Below are 15687 nucleotides of genomic sequence, written 5' to 3' on the forward strand. Positions count from 1 at the left end.
AATAATAATAATAATAATAATAATAATAATAATAATAATAATAATAAAGTTGGAAGGGACCTTGGAGGTCATCTAGTCCAACCCCCTGCTCAGGCAGGAAACCCTATACCATTTCAGACAAATGGCTGTCCAGTCTCTTCTTAAAAACTTCCAGTGTTGGAGCATTCACCGCTTCTGGAGGCAGGTAGTTCCACTGGTTCATTGTTCTCACTGTCAGGAAGTTTCTCCTTAGTTCTAGGTTGCTTCTCTCCTTGATTAGTTTCCATCCGTTGCTTCTTGTCCTGCCTTCAGGCGCCTTGGAAAATAGCTTGACTCCCTCTTCTTTGGGGCAGCCCCTGAGATATTGGAAGACGGCTATCATGTCCCCCCTCGTCCTTCTCTTCGTTAAACTAGACATACCCAATTCCAGCAGCCTTTCCTTATATGCTTTAGCCTCCAGTCCCCTGATCATCTTTGTTGCTCTTCTCTGTACTCTTTCAACTTTTTGCTGTGTTTTTTTTTCCTCTCGATCAAAATTGGCAAATAGGTATTTCTCACGGGAAGGAAAATAAAAGGGGGCTGGTTTGGGATCCCTTTTGTTCCAAGGGCTTCAAGAGAGACAGAATGCCTGGCCACGAGTCTCTCTGAGATGAGGATTAAATTATAAATCCTGACTTCCAACATCTTTCATCTTCCTGTGATTCTCCCCTTCCTTCACTCTTTCTTGACATGTAAATCATCTGGAAGAATGCAGGAGAACTTTCCCACTTTTGAGTGGTGGCCTAATAACAACTAAGCACCTTATGTGGAAAAATATTCCTTTCCATGCATCCTGCTTCCACTTTGGATCCATCTGATTGCTCTAGAAGTTCTAGATGTCTGTAACATGTTTTGGATGCTGGAGCAGAACCATCAGGCAGGGCACCACCCTCACTTCCTCCTGCCCAGTTTTGCCTCTTCTTGCTCTGCTTGGCCTCCCACCTGTTGCAACTGAAGAGAACACTTGAAATTGTTTTTGTGATTGCATCTCTACACGCCTGCAAGCACACCATGTTGCCAATAGATTAATGGTGGGGGGGAGGGAGAATCCAGTTTCCCATTGGGAAAGACCACAATATAGAGATACCCGGAAAGACCCTTTTGTATATGTTATTTCGTTCAACAGAATTCATTGGGTGTTTTAACAGAAAACATTTTGCTAGGCAGTGTTAGAAAACGAACGATGGCATTCAGACAACAGGTGGTGAAACATGCTCAAGTTTAAACGAGCTGTGTGAATGCAGTTGCTGATATACACATTTGACAGGGCCGTATTTCAAAACCCTGCAGGATTTTTTGTTTGACTCAGGGATGGCAACAATTTAATTTGCATAAATGGTGACAAACACACCCCCCCACACACACACACACACTCCAAATTACTGGGGATTTATTCTTGGTGGGATAAGAACTTAGAAAAACTTTAGCACAGCTTTAATAATTTTTTTGCCCGGATTTTGCAAATCTGTTGTTCAAGAAACCAGATTGGGTGAAAGGCTGTCTGTAGATCTCAACAGATCTTGAGAAAGATCCTCTCCTATCCACCCTATGCAAGGATGGAAAGAGCTCCATTGGGATCTTAGACTGAAGCAGCTACTATAACGTGGACGCCCTAAGTATTTCTAAGAGAGATAACCGAAGCAAGAGATAAACCATCTCTTTCCTTTAAGTGCACTTCATCTTATCCAAGCCCAGCTAATGAGATGCAAGCTGAATTTCCATAAAGGGGTGGAGCCAGATTCTTGAGGCTTTAAAGATATTATAGCTGTCTCCCAATTTGAAAAATTCCAAAAAAGCTCAGTTCTCCACCATGGCTCGGTCTCTGCTCTTGACCTTCTTCTTCCTATGGTGTACAGGTAATTTAGGAAGAATCCTCACCTCTGAATTTATCTCTGCCAGCATTCAAGGCTCGGAAAGTATCTGCTTCATGCTGGAACTGTGTTTGGATCCTGATATCAAAGCCACCACACCTTCCATGTCTACCAACCCATCGAAATTCAGTGATGTCTGGATGTCAATCAGAGCCGCTTTTCAAAAGAAACTCCAGTAGAGGATCTATAGGATGCCCACCTTCATTCTCTTCCCTTTTTTCATTTTCAGGAGCCAACTCACAGTATACCTTGACTCAGCCTGCGGCACAATCCTTTCCCCTGGGACAACTGACAAAGATCTCATGTGTCATGAGCCGAGACAGCCAAGTGGGCAGCTATGGCATAGGTTGGTACCAACAGAAGGCTGGAGAGGGACCCAAATACCTTCTCTATGAGGCCAACAGCAATGGCCGGTTCACGGGGTCCAAGGACACCTCTGCCAATGCAGCCTATTTAACCATTACAAACATCCAGCCTGAAGATGAGGCTATTTACTACTGTGGTAGTTATTATAGCAGTGGCGGCAACTGGAGGTATCTACAGTGATACACTTACTTGGAGAAGTGAGACAAAAACCTCCCGTTGCGCTTACTTGAGAACACTTCCTTCTTCCCCTGAATGAACCATCAGCCCGGCCTGGGAAACGCTTTCACAATTAATGCTTAAGAACAGACTGAATCCTTTCTCAACGAGCCTAAAGACCTGATCCTGCTTCACGTTTTGAATGAAACGAGAAAGGACAAGAATCAATTGGCAATCTTCAACGGTTACAATAAAAATATGGCCTTCCGTAACTTTTTTGACTGAGGTTTTTCCCTTTTGATTAAAGTTTGGAAATGGATATTTCTCGTGGGAAGGAAAATAAAAGGAGGCGTCTCTGGGATCCCTTTTCTTCCAAGAGAGACAGGCCAAACCCAGGAGGGCCTCTGGGGTGAGGTCTAAATTATGCATCATGACTTCCAACATCTTTAATCTTCCTGTGATTCTTCCCTCCCTTCCCTCTTTCTTGACATGTACATCATCTGGAAGAATGCAGGAGAACTTTCCCACTTTTGAGTGGTGGCTTAATGGCACCTTTTGCAGGAAAATATTCCTTTCCATGCATCCTGCTTCTCTTTTGGGTCCATCTGATTTCTCGGGAGGTTCTAGATGTCTGTAACATGTTTTGGATGCTGGAGCAGAACCATAAACCACCACCTTAAGTTGCTAGCTATCTCTAGGGGCAAAGAGAGACATACCACACAAGAAGTTAAAAAGAAACAGAAAACCGTGTCTTTCTTTAAGTGCAATTCTTTTTATCCAAAAACTGCTAAGAATATGCAAGCTGAATTTGCATAAAGGGGTGGGCCCAGATTGCTTGGGGTATAAGAGGAACACGGCATTCTCCCAATCTCAGTTTCCCAGAAAGCTCAGTCCTCCATCATGGCGTGGTTTCTGCTCTGGGCCTTCTTCTTCTTCTTGTGCTGCACAGGTAATTTAGGAGGAATTCTGACTTCCAAGATTCTTGGTTCGGAAAGAATCCGCTTCAAGCTCGGACTGTGGTTTGAACCGGATATGAAAGCCACCCCTCTTCCATGCCTTCCAACCCATCGAAATTCAGTGACGTCTGGATTTTAATTAGAGCAGATACTCCAATACCGGATGAATAGGATGTCCACCTTCATTCTCTTCCTTTTTTATTTATTATTTATTTTCAGGAGCCAACTCACAGTATACCTTGACTCAGCCTGCGGCACAATCCTTTCCCCTGGGACAACTGACAAAGATCTCATGTGTCATGAGCCGAGACAGCCAAGTGGGCAGCTATAACATAGCTTGGTACCAACAGAAGGCTGGAGAGAGACCCAAATATCTTCTCTACGATGCCAACAGCAATGGCCGGTTCACGGGGTCCAAGGACACCTCTGCCAATGCAGCCTATTTAACCATTATAAACCTTCGGGCTGAAGATGAGGCTGATTACTACTGTGGTAGTTATTATAGCAGTGGCAGCAACTTTAGGTATCCACAGTGATACAGTCACTTGCAGAAGTGAGACAAAAACCTCCCGTTGCGCTTACTTGAGAACACATCCTTCTTCCCCTGAACGAACCATCAGCCCGGCCTGGGAAATGCTTACACCATTAGTACTTAAGAACAGACTCAGTTCTTCTGCCAGCCTTGCTAAAAATAAAGACCTTGTCCTACTTCACTTTTTTTTTTAGCAAAACGAGAAAGGACAGGAATCAATTCACAATCTTCATCATGGTTGCCATAAAAGAAACATTACGTGATTTTTTTTCCCGTGGTTTCCCTTTTGATTAAATTTTCAAAATATAAGACATCTTTCTCCTAAGAAGGAAAATAAAAAGTCAAAGTCTGGTATCGACTTTTTTTTATCTGAACAAGGTCTGCCACCGGACCTGATAAGCTGAGGATTGTGGAAAAGACAAGTTGAAGGTCTTGGAGGGGAAAGAGAGATGAATGAAAGAAGAGATTAAAAAGAGAAACAGGAGACCGTGTCATTCCTGCAAGTGCAATTCTTATCCTAATGCAGCTAATGAGATGCAAGCTGAATTTGCATAAGGGGTGGAGCCAGATTCCTGGAGTGTTAAAGGGAACATGGCAGTCTCCCAATCTGAGTTTCCCAGAAAGCTCAGCTCTTCATCATGGCCTGGTCTATGCTCTTGGCCTTCTCCTTGCCATGGTTTACAGGTAATTTAGGAAGAATCCTCACCTCTAAATTTATCTCTTCTAACAGTCAAGTCTCAAGCCAACCTGCAAAGAGGGTTTAATGCTGATCAGAGACCCATGTTTGCTTCAGGCTGATCAATATCCACAGAGATATTGACGCATGGATGAGTTTCTAATGCTACTCGTCTCCATTAGAATCAGGGCAGGTCTTCAAAAGATAGTCCCGTAGATGGTATCTGCTATTTGTATTTCAGAATCTTCCGTTTCTCCTTTCAGGAGCCAATTCACAGTATACCTTGACTCAACCTGCCGCACAAACTTTCTCCTTGGGACAATCAGCAAAGATCTCATGCACCATGAGCCCAGACATCCAGGTGGGCAGTCGCAGCGTACGTTGGTATCAACAGAAGGCTGGAGAGAGCCCCAAACACCTGCTCTATGATACCGGCAGCAGTGGCCGGTTCACGGGATCCAAGGACGCCTCTGCCAATGCAGCCTATTTAACCATTACCAACCTCCAGGCTGAGGATGAAGCTGATTATACTTGTGGTTTTGGTTACAGCACTGCGAGCAGCTGGATGTCTCCACAGCGATACAGCCTTTTGCAGAAGTGAGGCAAAATCTTTGCCCTTAGGTGGCATGAGAAATATTTATGAGATGTGTTTGAATATTAGTAGCTCGGGCTGGTAGTTGGGCTGTTCATTTGATCTCTGAGCTCGGCAATTTGGCTACAAACATTTCGTCTCCATTCGGGAGGGGGGGGCCTTGAATTGTGCTCGTCTGTCAGGGCGCTGGCCTTTAAATACCTTTTGGTGTGATGTAAACAAAGGCAACCAAACGAACAAACACCATTTGCATCACACAGACGATACTTAAACACCAAAGACTATGTATGGCCCAGAAACCACAACCAGCCAATCAAACAGCCCCAAACCTGACCATGACTCAGCAACATCCGGACAAACAATTGACATCACACAAACAGGTATTTAAAGGTCAGTGCCCCGACAGACAAGCACAAATCCAAGCGCACTGAAGATGCCCCCCCCCCGAATGGAAACAAAATGTTTGCAGCCAAATCGCCAAGCTCGGAGATCAAACCAACAACCCAGAAATGTTTATTTCTGCTCTGAACTCATCACCCACCTGGCCTTGTAAACTTTAATGCACTGACGGTTTGAGAGGGGGCGGTGTTATCATCTCAGCCTTGGTGAACCCAAAATTCTGTTTTTTTAATAACAGAACAACAGAGTTGGAAGGGACTTTGGAGGTCCCTTCTTGGATAAGAAGCGAAAAGTTTTCCAAAATAAAATCCCCCAAGAAAGTCCAGTGGCCTTTTGGAAAAAGCATATTTGGGATAGGTGAGAAAGAGAAAATTAGCAGATCTTCTCCTCTGCGTGACCACCTGGAGGAGCTGCTCCACTGTACTCCACCTTTGAGGAACTGAGACCAGAACATCCGATGCAAAAAAGCAACAACTTAATTTTACTTCTACCAGATGCACCCCTTTGCTTTAAGCTTAAGGCAAACATTTCAAGGAACTTGAGAAATTTGAATGAATTCAAACAGAGAGAGCAGCTGCTTTCACAATCATAGGGGATGGCAGAGACATGAATAAGCTCTCCTGGATGGGCAACAGCCTTTGGCTTTCTGAAATCTTCAAAGTTAAGGAAATAAAACTCTATTCCCTTGAGAACAATCCAGAAGGATCAGCCCTGGCTCCTGAAGCCCAAAGTCTAAAACCAGAATACTGAAATTATGAACGCTATTTGTTTCCCNTATTTCAGCAGGCAGGACTGGCCTAGGGGTATTTTAAAGGGGTTTTAAATTAAATTTTTAGTAGAAGCGGCCAAATTTAAATAGTTATTTTTAATCTTTTTAAATTTTGTATTGTATCACTGTTTTAAACTGGCTGTAAGCCGCCCTGAGTCCTCCGGGAGAAGGGCGGGGTATAAATTTAATAAAATCTCAAATCTCACTCTCCGCCTGAGTCCAAATGAGCTGATACGCCCATCTGAATATATGATTGTACATGGCTGATCCTGAAAAAGTTAAGCATGCTCAGAGCTGGTCAAAGCTTGGATGGGACACTTTATTATTGTATGTTAGAGTTAAAGTATGTTAATTTTGGTTGTATTATGAATGGATAGCTTAATTTAGACTAGGGATGTTAGGTATTTATCCCTGTACTCAGTTCTGGGAAGTCCGGGGGGGAGGGAGGAAGGGGATGAAGGGGTAGAATTATATAAAATTTGGTGTATTTATAAATATAATGTAAATGTTTGTCTTTAAGAGGAGGAGATGATCGGCTAGTACCCCTAAACTGCATCCGAGGTGGTGGAAAAGAAGGTGATGGGATGTGTAGGATAGTTGGAAAGGAGGAAAGAGGAGAGGTTGTGGCTAAGAGGGGGAGGAAGGAAGAGGGAAGTAGGTAGGAAGGTTGAGGGAGTGTGGATGCAGGGGGGGGGAACCGCTGGTTATTTCTGAATACTTACTGAGTAGGCTTTTTATGTGTTTGTTTTTCTAATGAAATGCACCATATTTGTATTATTTGTTCATATGATTATTTGAAAAATTAATAAAAACAATTAAAAAACAAAAAAAAAGCTTGGGTGGGACACGACCCAGGACTCCCCTTTCTGAAGCATAGCATCACAGCGTCTCTAAGATAGCTTCAGGCAAGGGATTTGAAAAGCATCACCTGTCTGAAAGTCCGACTCTGATGGAAGATATGCTCCAATGAGAAGTCAGGAAAGAGGGAGGAGGAGCTAAGCATGCAAATAGTTTCTGAACCAAACAGACTTGATCTTGGGAGCCCCCAATAAAGTCTACTTGCTTTAACACAGGGGCTTAATCTCCAGAAGCTTGAGAACTTCTCAACATGTTGGCAGCATCTCTCATTGTCCTTCTGGGGATCTGGTGCACAGGTGAGTGAAGGGTCACCAGCACAAGAACCTTTCCAAGAAATGACCCCAAGAACACAAACTTAGAACTTTACTCTTTCCCCAGGATCCAGTTCTCAGCCTACGGTGATTCAGGAATCCTCCATGTCACCTTCCCCAGGACAGTCGGTCAAACTCTCTTGTTCCCTGAGCAGTGGACAAGTAACATCTTACTACCAATCGTGGTATCAGCAAAAAGAAGGAGGTCCTCCCAGATTCCTTTATGGTTACTACAACAGTGCAACTGCAGGCTCTGGAGACCTCAGCCGCTTCTCTGCCTCAAAGGAAAACAACCAAAATAAATGGTATTTGACCATCAGGGATGTCCAGGCAGGAGATGAGGCTGTTTATTACTGTGCTTTGTGGTATGGTGCTAGCAACGTGCTCCACAGTGATACAAATCTATGAGGAACTGAGACAAAAACCCCCACTGCGAGATGGAACAGCAGTTTCCAAGAGTCCTTTTAGTGATCTCAACTCTTCAAGCAACATCCCTTTTCCTTTGGGCTCAGACAAAAGCTTGAATAAAGCTGGCCAGTTCTTTATGAGTAGCAGACGGAGGCTGCCCTTCATGTCACGGTTGACTCAAATAATCTCTCTATGAACCCTGCACATTACTCATGGACAATTTCACAAACTATGAGTTGCAAAGGGCTTCTCCCACTCAACACACATCTCGTGGGCTGACAAGAGTGTTTTCCCCGAAATAAGCTGCCTAGCTTGCACAACTCTCTCTTTTGGACAGGAACTGGACCCATAGCAGGACCATCATCTCTCTCCTTTCAAGCTTTCTAGAACCCAGAGTGGTAACGGCTGCAGTGGCTTGAGATTCACACACCTATATGTCTGTGAGAATAAACATAAAGGAAGTTCTGAAAGATTCTAACCATGTTTAACACAAAACAAAGTGTTAGAAAACTGCAAGACTTGAAACTTCCTTTCAGTGTAATTCCTTCTTTAGATTGGACAGACTCCCCAAAGCTGTCTCTTTGTGCCTGAAACCATGGTTGCTGCCTACACAGGAACAAGGGAACATCTACCTTTAATGGAATATGCAAGTCTGAGAAGAGGATTCAGTCCAGAAAGAGAAAAATAGCTGATCTTCTCTGTGTTCACCTGGAGGAGCTCATCCCCTAGATTCCACATTCTTTTATAGGGTTCTTAAAATCATTACAGATTTACATAAGATGACTGTAATCCGCAATCGCTGTCTCCTGAAGCCCAAGTTCTTAAACCAGAACACTGAAAATATGAACACTAGTTATTTTTCCCATGCCCCACCTGAGTCCAAATGAGACAATACACCCATCTGTATACAGGATTGTACATTGTATCCTGAAAAAGATAAGTGGGGTCAGAGCTGGTCAAAGATTGAATGGGACACTATCAAGAACTCTCTTCTGCTGAGCACAAGATCACAGCATCTCTATAATAGCTTCAGTCAAGGCCATTTAGAAGCATCACCACTTTAAAAGTCCCACTCTGATGGAAGACATGGACCAATGAGAAGGCAGGAAAGCAGGAGGAGGAGCTAGGCATGCAAATGGATCCTCAAAGACGGAGGGTTGATTTTAAGGAACCCCCAATAAAGTTCACTTGCATTGACAGAGGGGTTCAATCTCTAGACGCCCAATAACTTCTCAACATGTTGGGAGCCTCTCTGATTGTCCTTCTGGGGATCTGGTGCACAGGTGAGTGAAGGACCACCCAATACGAGACCCCTGTCCACATTATGAGCCCAAGAACACAAACCAAGACTTTTATTCTTTCCCCAGGATCCAGTTCTCAGCCTACAGTGATTCAGGAATCCTCCATGTCACCTTCCCCAGGACAGACGGTCAAACTCTCTTGTTCCCTGAGTAGTGGACAAGTAACATCTTATCCTCAGTCCTGGTATCAGCAAAAAGAAGGAGGTCCTCCCAGATTCCTTTATCGTTACTACAACAGTGCAAGCGCAGGCTCTGGAGACCTTAGCCGCTTCTCTGCCTCCAAGGAAAACAACCAAAATAAATGGTATTTGACCATCAGGGACATCCAGGCAGGAGATGAGGCTGTATATTACTGTGCTTTGTGGTATGGTGCTAGCAACGTGTTCCACAGTGATACAAACCCAAGAGGAACTGAGACAAAAACCTCCCAATGCAAGAAGCAGCAGCAGCGTTGAAGAGTCCTTTTAGTGTTCTCAGCTCTTCAAGCAACATCTCTTTTCCCTCAGGTTGAGACAGAAGCTTCAGTGAAGCTGGCCAGTTCTTTATGAAGAGCAGACAGAAGCTTCCCTTGATAACAGACTTGGAAGAGACCTTGGTGGTCATCTTGTCCAACCCTCTGCTCAAGGAGGAAACCTTATATCTCTTGAGATAAATGTTTGTTCAGCCCATTTCTCTGCTTGACTTGATGCCATGCTTGACTGAAACAATTCCTCTTTGAACCCTGGACAGCACTCATGGACAATTCCATCAGCTAGGAGTTGTGAAGGGCTTGTCTCCCTCAACACTCTCTTCGGACAGGAACTGAACCCATAGCAGGACCATCATTTATCTTCTTTCAAGCTTTCTAGATCCCGGTGTGGGGATGGCTGCAGTGATTTGAGACTCAGAGAGTCATAAGGCTGCTTGGAAAAAAAGCACAAAGGAAGTTCATAAATGTGCTTTAACCAACTTTAGCACAAAACAAAGCATTAGAAGAGAAATCAGGAAGACTTCAAAATTCATTTGTTTAATTCCTTCTTCACATGGAACAGACTCCCAAAAGATGTCTACTTTGTGCCCTATGCCATTGGTTGCTGCCTACACAGGAACAAGGGAACATCTACCTTTAATGGAATATTCACGTATTTAGTCATTTTAAAAAAAAAAGAGCATGCTTTGAGAAGATGATTCAGTCCAGAAAGAGAAAAAAAATCGCTGGTCTTCTCCTCTCTGTGACCACCTGGAGGAGCTCTTCCACTAGCCTACTAATCTTTAATAAAGACCTTAAAATCTTTTCAGAGCTAACTCTAAGATTACTGCAATCCAGAAGGATCATCAAAGTCCCCCGAAGCCCAAAGTCTTAAACCAGAACACTGAAATTAGGAACCCTATTTATTTTTCCCACACTCCACCTGAGTCCAAATGAGCTGAGACACCCATCTATACACAGGATTGTGCATGGCTAGTCCTGAAAAAGCTAAGCTGGGTCAGAGTTGGTCAAAGCTTGAATGGGACACTATCAAGGATTCTCTTCTGAGTAGCCCAGGATAGCAGCATCACTATCATAGTTCCAGGGAAGGAAATTTTGAAGCATTTCCTGTCTGACAGATCTACTCTGTGGAAGACATGGACCAATGAGAAGTCAGGAAAGCAGGAGGAGGAGCCAGGCATGCAAACAGACCCACCAACAAGGGGGCTTGATCTAAAGAGCCCCCCAATAAAGTTCACTTGTGTCAACACAGCAGCTCAATCTCCAGAAGGCCAGAAGTCCTCAACATGTTGGCTGCATCTCTGATCATCATTTTGGGGATCTGGTGCACAGGTGAGCGAAGGACCACCCAATACGAGAATCTTCCCCAAATAATGTGATCAAGAACACAAACTTTGGGAACTGTCCGTTCTCCAGGATCCGGTTCTCAGCGTAGAGTGACTGAGGAATCCTCCATGTCATCTTCCCTTCTCTTCCTTTCTCCTTTCAGGAACTAACTCACAGTACACCTTGACTCAGCCTGCGGCACAATCCTTTCCCCTGGGACAACCGGGAAAGATCTCATGTAGCATGAGCCGAGACAGCCAAGTGGGCAGCTATACCATATATTGGTACCAACAGAAGGCTGGAGAGAGCCCCAAATATCTTCTCTATGATACCAGCAGCAGTGGCCGGTTCACGGGGTCCAAGGACGCCTCTGCCAATGCAGCCTATTTAACCGTTACAAACCTCCAGGCTGAAGATGAGGCTAGTTACTATTGTGGTGGTGGTTACAGCAGTGGCAGCAACTTGTGGTATCCACAGTGATACAATCACATGCAGAAGTGAGACAAAAACTGTCCCCTGAGCTGGCTTCTGCCTTCAACCTACCATCCACCTGGCCTTCTACCCTTCGATGCACTGATGGCAGCATTATCATCTCAGCCTTAGTGAACTGGAAACCCTGATTTTGCCACAAATATTTTGTTTTCAAGTATGGTTTTCAGCATGCCCTCCCATCTCTCTGCTTCCAAAACGACCTCCATAAACCAGCTAATTTATCTTAAACAGGAGCCTTGCCAGTAAAGAAGCTGGTTACCGTTATGAAATAAATCCTAAAGCTATTTGTCATGCATGCAAATAAAAATACCTATTTCCAGCTTCATATTCTGCAAGAAGAATCTGTAAAAAGCCACTCTACCTGACTACACATCTTCTCCTTGAGTGGAGACTCTGTGGAGCAAAATATGATGGTAAATCCAATCCCTTGAAACAACGTTAATATAAGGCTGATGGGTTCTGCTGTCCTTAGAGAATGGCTTGGTGTTTTCCTGTGGTTTGGGCTTCAAACGTTCAGCTTCAAAACATTCAGCTTCAGAAGTTATGTGGTTTCACAGAAGTAGATGCTTAGGAAAATCCCACAGATCTCTGGAGACTTCACCGATAGTTCATAATTTCATAGTACAGCTTTGTGGTTGTTTCCTGATCCTTTCATTGTATCCAAAGGTCTGCCCTGTAATGACAGTTTTCAAACTATTTAATATTTTAATTGCAATATGTAAAGGAAGCTGTATTGTACGTGGACAAGTTGATAGGTTGATAGGAGAGAGAGAGAGAGAGAGAGAGAGAGAGAGAGAGAGAGAGAGAGAGAGAGAGAGAGAGAGAGAGAGAGAGAGAGAGATGATAGATAGATAGATAGATAGATAGATAGAGATAGATAGATAGATAGATAGATAGATAGATAGATAGATAGATAGAGATAGATAGATAACTTAGATAGATAGATAGATAGATAGATAGATAGATAGATAGATAGATAGATAGATAGACAGATAGAAGATAGATAGATAGATAGATAGATAGATAGATAGATAGATAGATAGATAGATAGATAGATAGATAGATAGATAAAATTGTAGGCAGCAATACATACAATCTTCATTATATTAAATCATATCCCTCAAATCTATAAAAAAATAAAGGATGGATTTTAACTTCTGCCCATACCCAGGACATGTCATATTTTATTGGTATGTCATTCCCTGAAGAATTTGGCCATCCTACTCAATTTTTTGCAATTTAAAAAAATGAGAAAACAGATCTTTGTTATTATTGAATGCTATCCAGGTTACCAAAATGTATTCAGTTGTACACCTCATTTTATAGCACACACCTGCACAGGGCTCCCAAGAAATCCATCCTTCGCCTAAGAATACAAGAATATCCACTATTTTTAAAAAAAAATGTATTGTTAAAGTGACAAGATGGGCTATATATATATACATTTGCCAATGTTTACGTCACTTTCTTTCCAGTTTGGCCTATATATTGTCACAAATGTCGATTTGATGAGTTTTTCTTTTAAGAAGATCTTTTGTTTTTGTTTTTTCTTCTGCTCACCAAAAGGTGTTTATTCCCCAGTGACCATTTTTAGCATCTGGGTAGCAAAAGACATTTTCACTTCTGTTTTTCTGCTTAAGTGACTTGTGAAGCATCAGGAATGGTCAGTAACAGCCTTCAAGTCTACTGGCCGTCTTGTGCCTTTTTTTTTACTCCTCTGTTTTATTTGAAGGAGGAAGATGGAAAACTAAAGTGTCCATGGAATTTCTTTGGGTCTGCTGCCACCTTCAGGATCTGTCCAGAGCAGGGGGGGGAAAGCACCCATTTGCAAGTGTTTGATTGAAAATGAAAGTTGGAAATTTAAGAAGAGCATGCAGTACCATTCAGAATCATCAGAGGGGGATGTGAACCAAGCCTTGAGCATAAGTGCTTGCTGTTCTATATCCAGATAAGAAAAAGAAGGACGAGGGGAGACACGATAACAGTGTTCCAATATTTGAGGGGCTGCCACAAAGAAGAGGGAGTCAAGCTATTCTCCAAAGCACCTGAAGGCAGGACAAGAAGCAACGGATGGAAACACAGGAAGTATTAGTACCATTTTAAAAATGCCTTGGTAAGGCCACACTTGGAACACTGCATCCAGTTTTGGTCACCATGATGTAAAAAAAATGTTGAGACTCTAGAAAGAGTGCAGAGAAGAGCAACCAAGATGATCAGGGACTGAAGGCTAAAACATATAATGAACGGTTGCTGGAATTGGGTCTGTCTAGTTTAATGAAGAGAAGGACGAGGGGGGACAGGATAGCAGGGTTCCAATATCTGAGGGGCTGCCCCAAAGAAGAGGGAGTCAAGCTATTCTCCAAAGCCCCTGAAGGCAGGACAAGAAGCAACTGATGGAAACCGATCAAGGAAGAACCAACCTAGAAATAAGGAGAAATTTCCTGACAGTGAGAACAATTAGTCAGTGGAATGGCTGGTCTCCAGAAGTTGTGGGTGCTCCATCACTGGAAGCTTTTAAGAAGGGACTGGACAACCATTTGTCTGAAATAGTATAGGCTTTCCTGCTTGAGCACTAGAAGATCTCCAAGGTCCCTTCCAATTCTGTTATTCTGTTATTAATGCAGGAACCAGCACAGAACGTCCCTCATCTTCATTAAAGCAGCCCACATTTTTTCCCAGCTTCTAAAGTCTAAAAGTCTAAAAATAGATGCCTGAACTTTAAGAAGTTAAAGCATGGGACAGCTTTTTCAGGCTTATCCAGATGCTTGAAAATTGATGGACAATTTTATTTGCTAGACAAAAGGCACCCTGCTTGGTTCTTACATGTGGTTCAGGCACGCTGGCTGAGGAATTCTGGGAGTTGAAGTCCACAAGTCATAACAGGGCCAAGTTTGAAGACCCCTGCTATAGATCTCACTACAGAGAGAGAGAGAGAAGCCAGGGTGAAAAGCATCCAGCCAAATTAGAGTGAGAAGCATTCTCAGGAACTATTTAAGTAGCATCTCATTAACATGAAGGAGGAGCTTTCCTGCTCCACCAAAACAAGCAAGAAGGCTATAAAAGAGGAGGAGACACAATTTCATCTCCATGGTGGATCTATTTACTCTTCTTCTGGGCCACCAAACTTCATCACTATGTTCTGGGCTCTTTGTCTTAGTATCTTGGTGGTGTGGTCCAAAGGTGAGATCATGTTATATGGAATTGCTTTCAAATAGCTGTAACGCGTGAACTAAAAGTGTATAAAACTTTTCTTTTTGTTTTCCTCTAGGATCAACCTCACAGAGTGTGGTGTCTCAGCCTCCATCAGCCTCAGTGTCCCCAGGAAACACGGCAAAACTGCCCTGCATCTTGGGCAGTGGGCTCAACATAGGAAGCTACAGGATATACTGGGTCCAGCAGAAGCCTCCAAGTTCTCCACGTTTTCTCTTACACTACCACACAGATTCGGACAAGGGTCAAGGCTCTGGGGTTCCTTCTCGATTCTCCGGTTCCAAAGAAGCCTCCACAAATACCGGCTATTTAACCATTTCTGGAGTTCTGGCTGAAGATGAGGCTGATTATTATTGTGCCACCTGGTACAGCAGCACGTTTCACAGTGATACCTTCTGATGGAGAAGTGAGACAAAAACTGTCCTCCCCATTTCTACAGCATGTTGCTTCTTAGTAAACAGCTGAAGTCCATTCAAGATCTTCTCCCTCTGAAGAATAGAGAAGAGATATTGCCATCACCCTACTGAGTAAATGACTGTGGTACATCTAGAGAACACCCTGAAATATCCTAGTTCCCTGAGGCAAGATGTTTCCTTAGAATAGAATAGAATAGAATAGAATAGAATAGAATAGAATAGAATAGAATAGAATAGAATAGAATAGAAAGAATGAAAAATAGAACAGAACAGAACAGAATAGAATAGAAAGAATGAAGAATAGAACAGAATAGAATAGAATAGAATAGAATAGAATAGAATAGAATAGAATAGAATAGAATATTTATTTTATTTATTTATTTATTTATTTGATTTGTATCCCGCCCTTCTCCTCACCGGACTCAGGGCGGCTGACAGCCTTATAAAACAACATTACAACAAATATCAATATTAAAACCAGATTAAAAGAAAATATTTGTAAAGGCCTAGTCGTTAAAATTACCCTTAAAAACCCCACTAAAATTCCCTAGGCCAATCCCG

The 15687-nt window shown here is 42.9% G+C and overlaps 1 protein-coding gene and 1 gene segment (V, D, J or C); both read left to right on the forward strand.

Annotated features, from left to right (window-relative positions):
• Positions 1-1825: 1825 nt before the first annotated feature.
• Positions 1826-5176, forward strand: LOC107292957. The segment is given in 2 exon segments: positions 1826-1874; positions 4839-5176. Coding segments are annotated over 2 exon segments (384 nt in total).
• Positions 5177-10930: 5754 nt separating this feature from the next.
• Positions 10931-15687, forward strand: part of LOC107292959 — a 17150-nt gene continuing 12393 nt past the window's right edge. The window contains exons 1-3 of the mRNA XM_029285272.1: positions 10931-11014; positions 11172-11475; positions 14769-14855. Of these exons, the coding sequence (XP_029141105.1) occupies positions 10969-11014; positions 11172-11475; positions 14769-14855 (437 nt within the window). The 5' untranslated portion in view covers positions 10931-10968. The remainder of the gene's footprint in view (positions 11015-11171; positions 11476-14768; positions 14856-15687) is intronic.

The sequence above is a fragment of the Protobothrops mucrosquamatus genome, unplaced genomic scaffold (assembly GCF_001527695.2).
Source record: "Protobothrops mucrosquamatus isolate PMUCROS unplaced genomic scaffold, P.Mucros_1.0 scaffold1461, whole genome shotgun sequence".
NCBI classification, from domain to species: Eukaryota; Metazoa; Chordata; class Lepidosauria; order Squamata; family Viperidae; genus Protobothrops; species Protobothrops mucrosquamatus.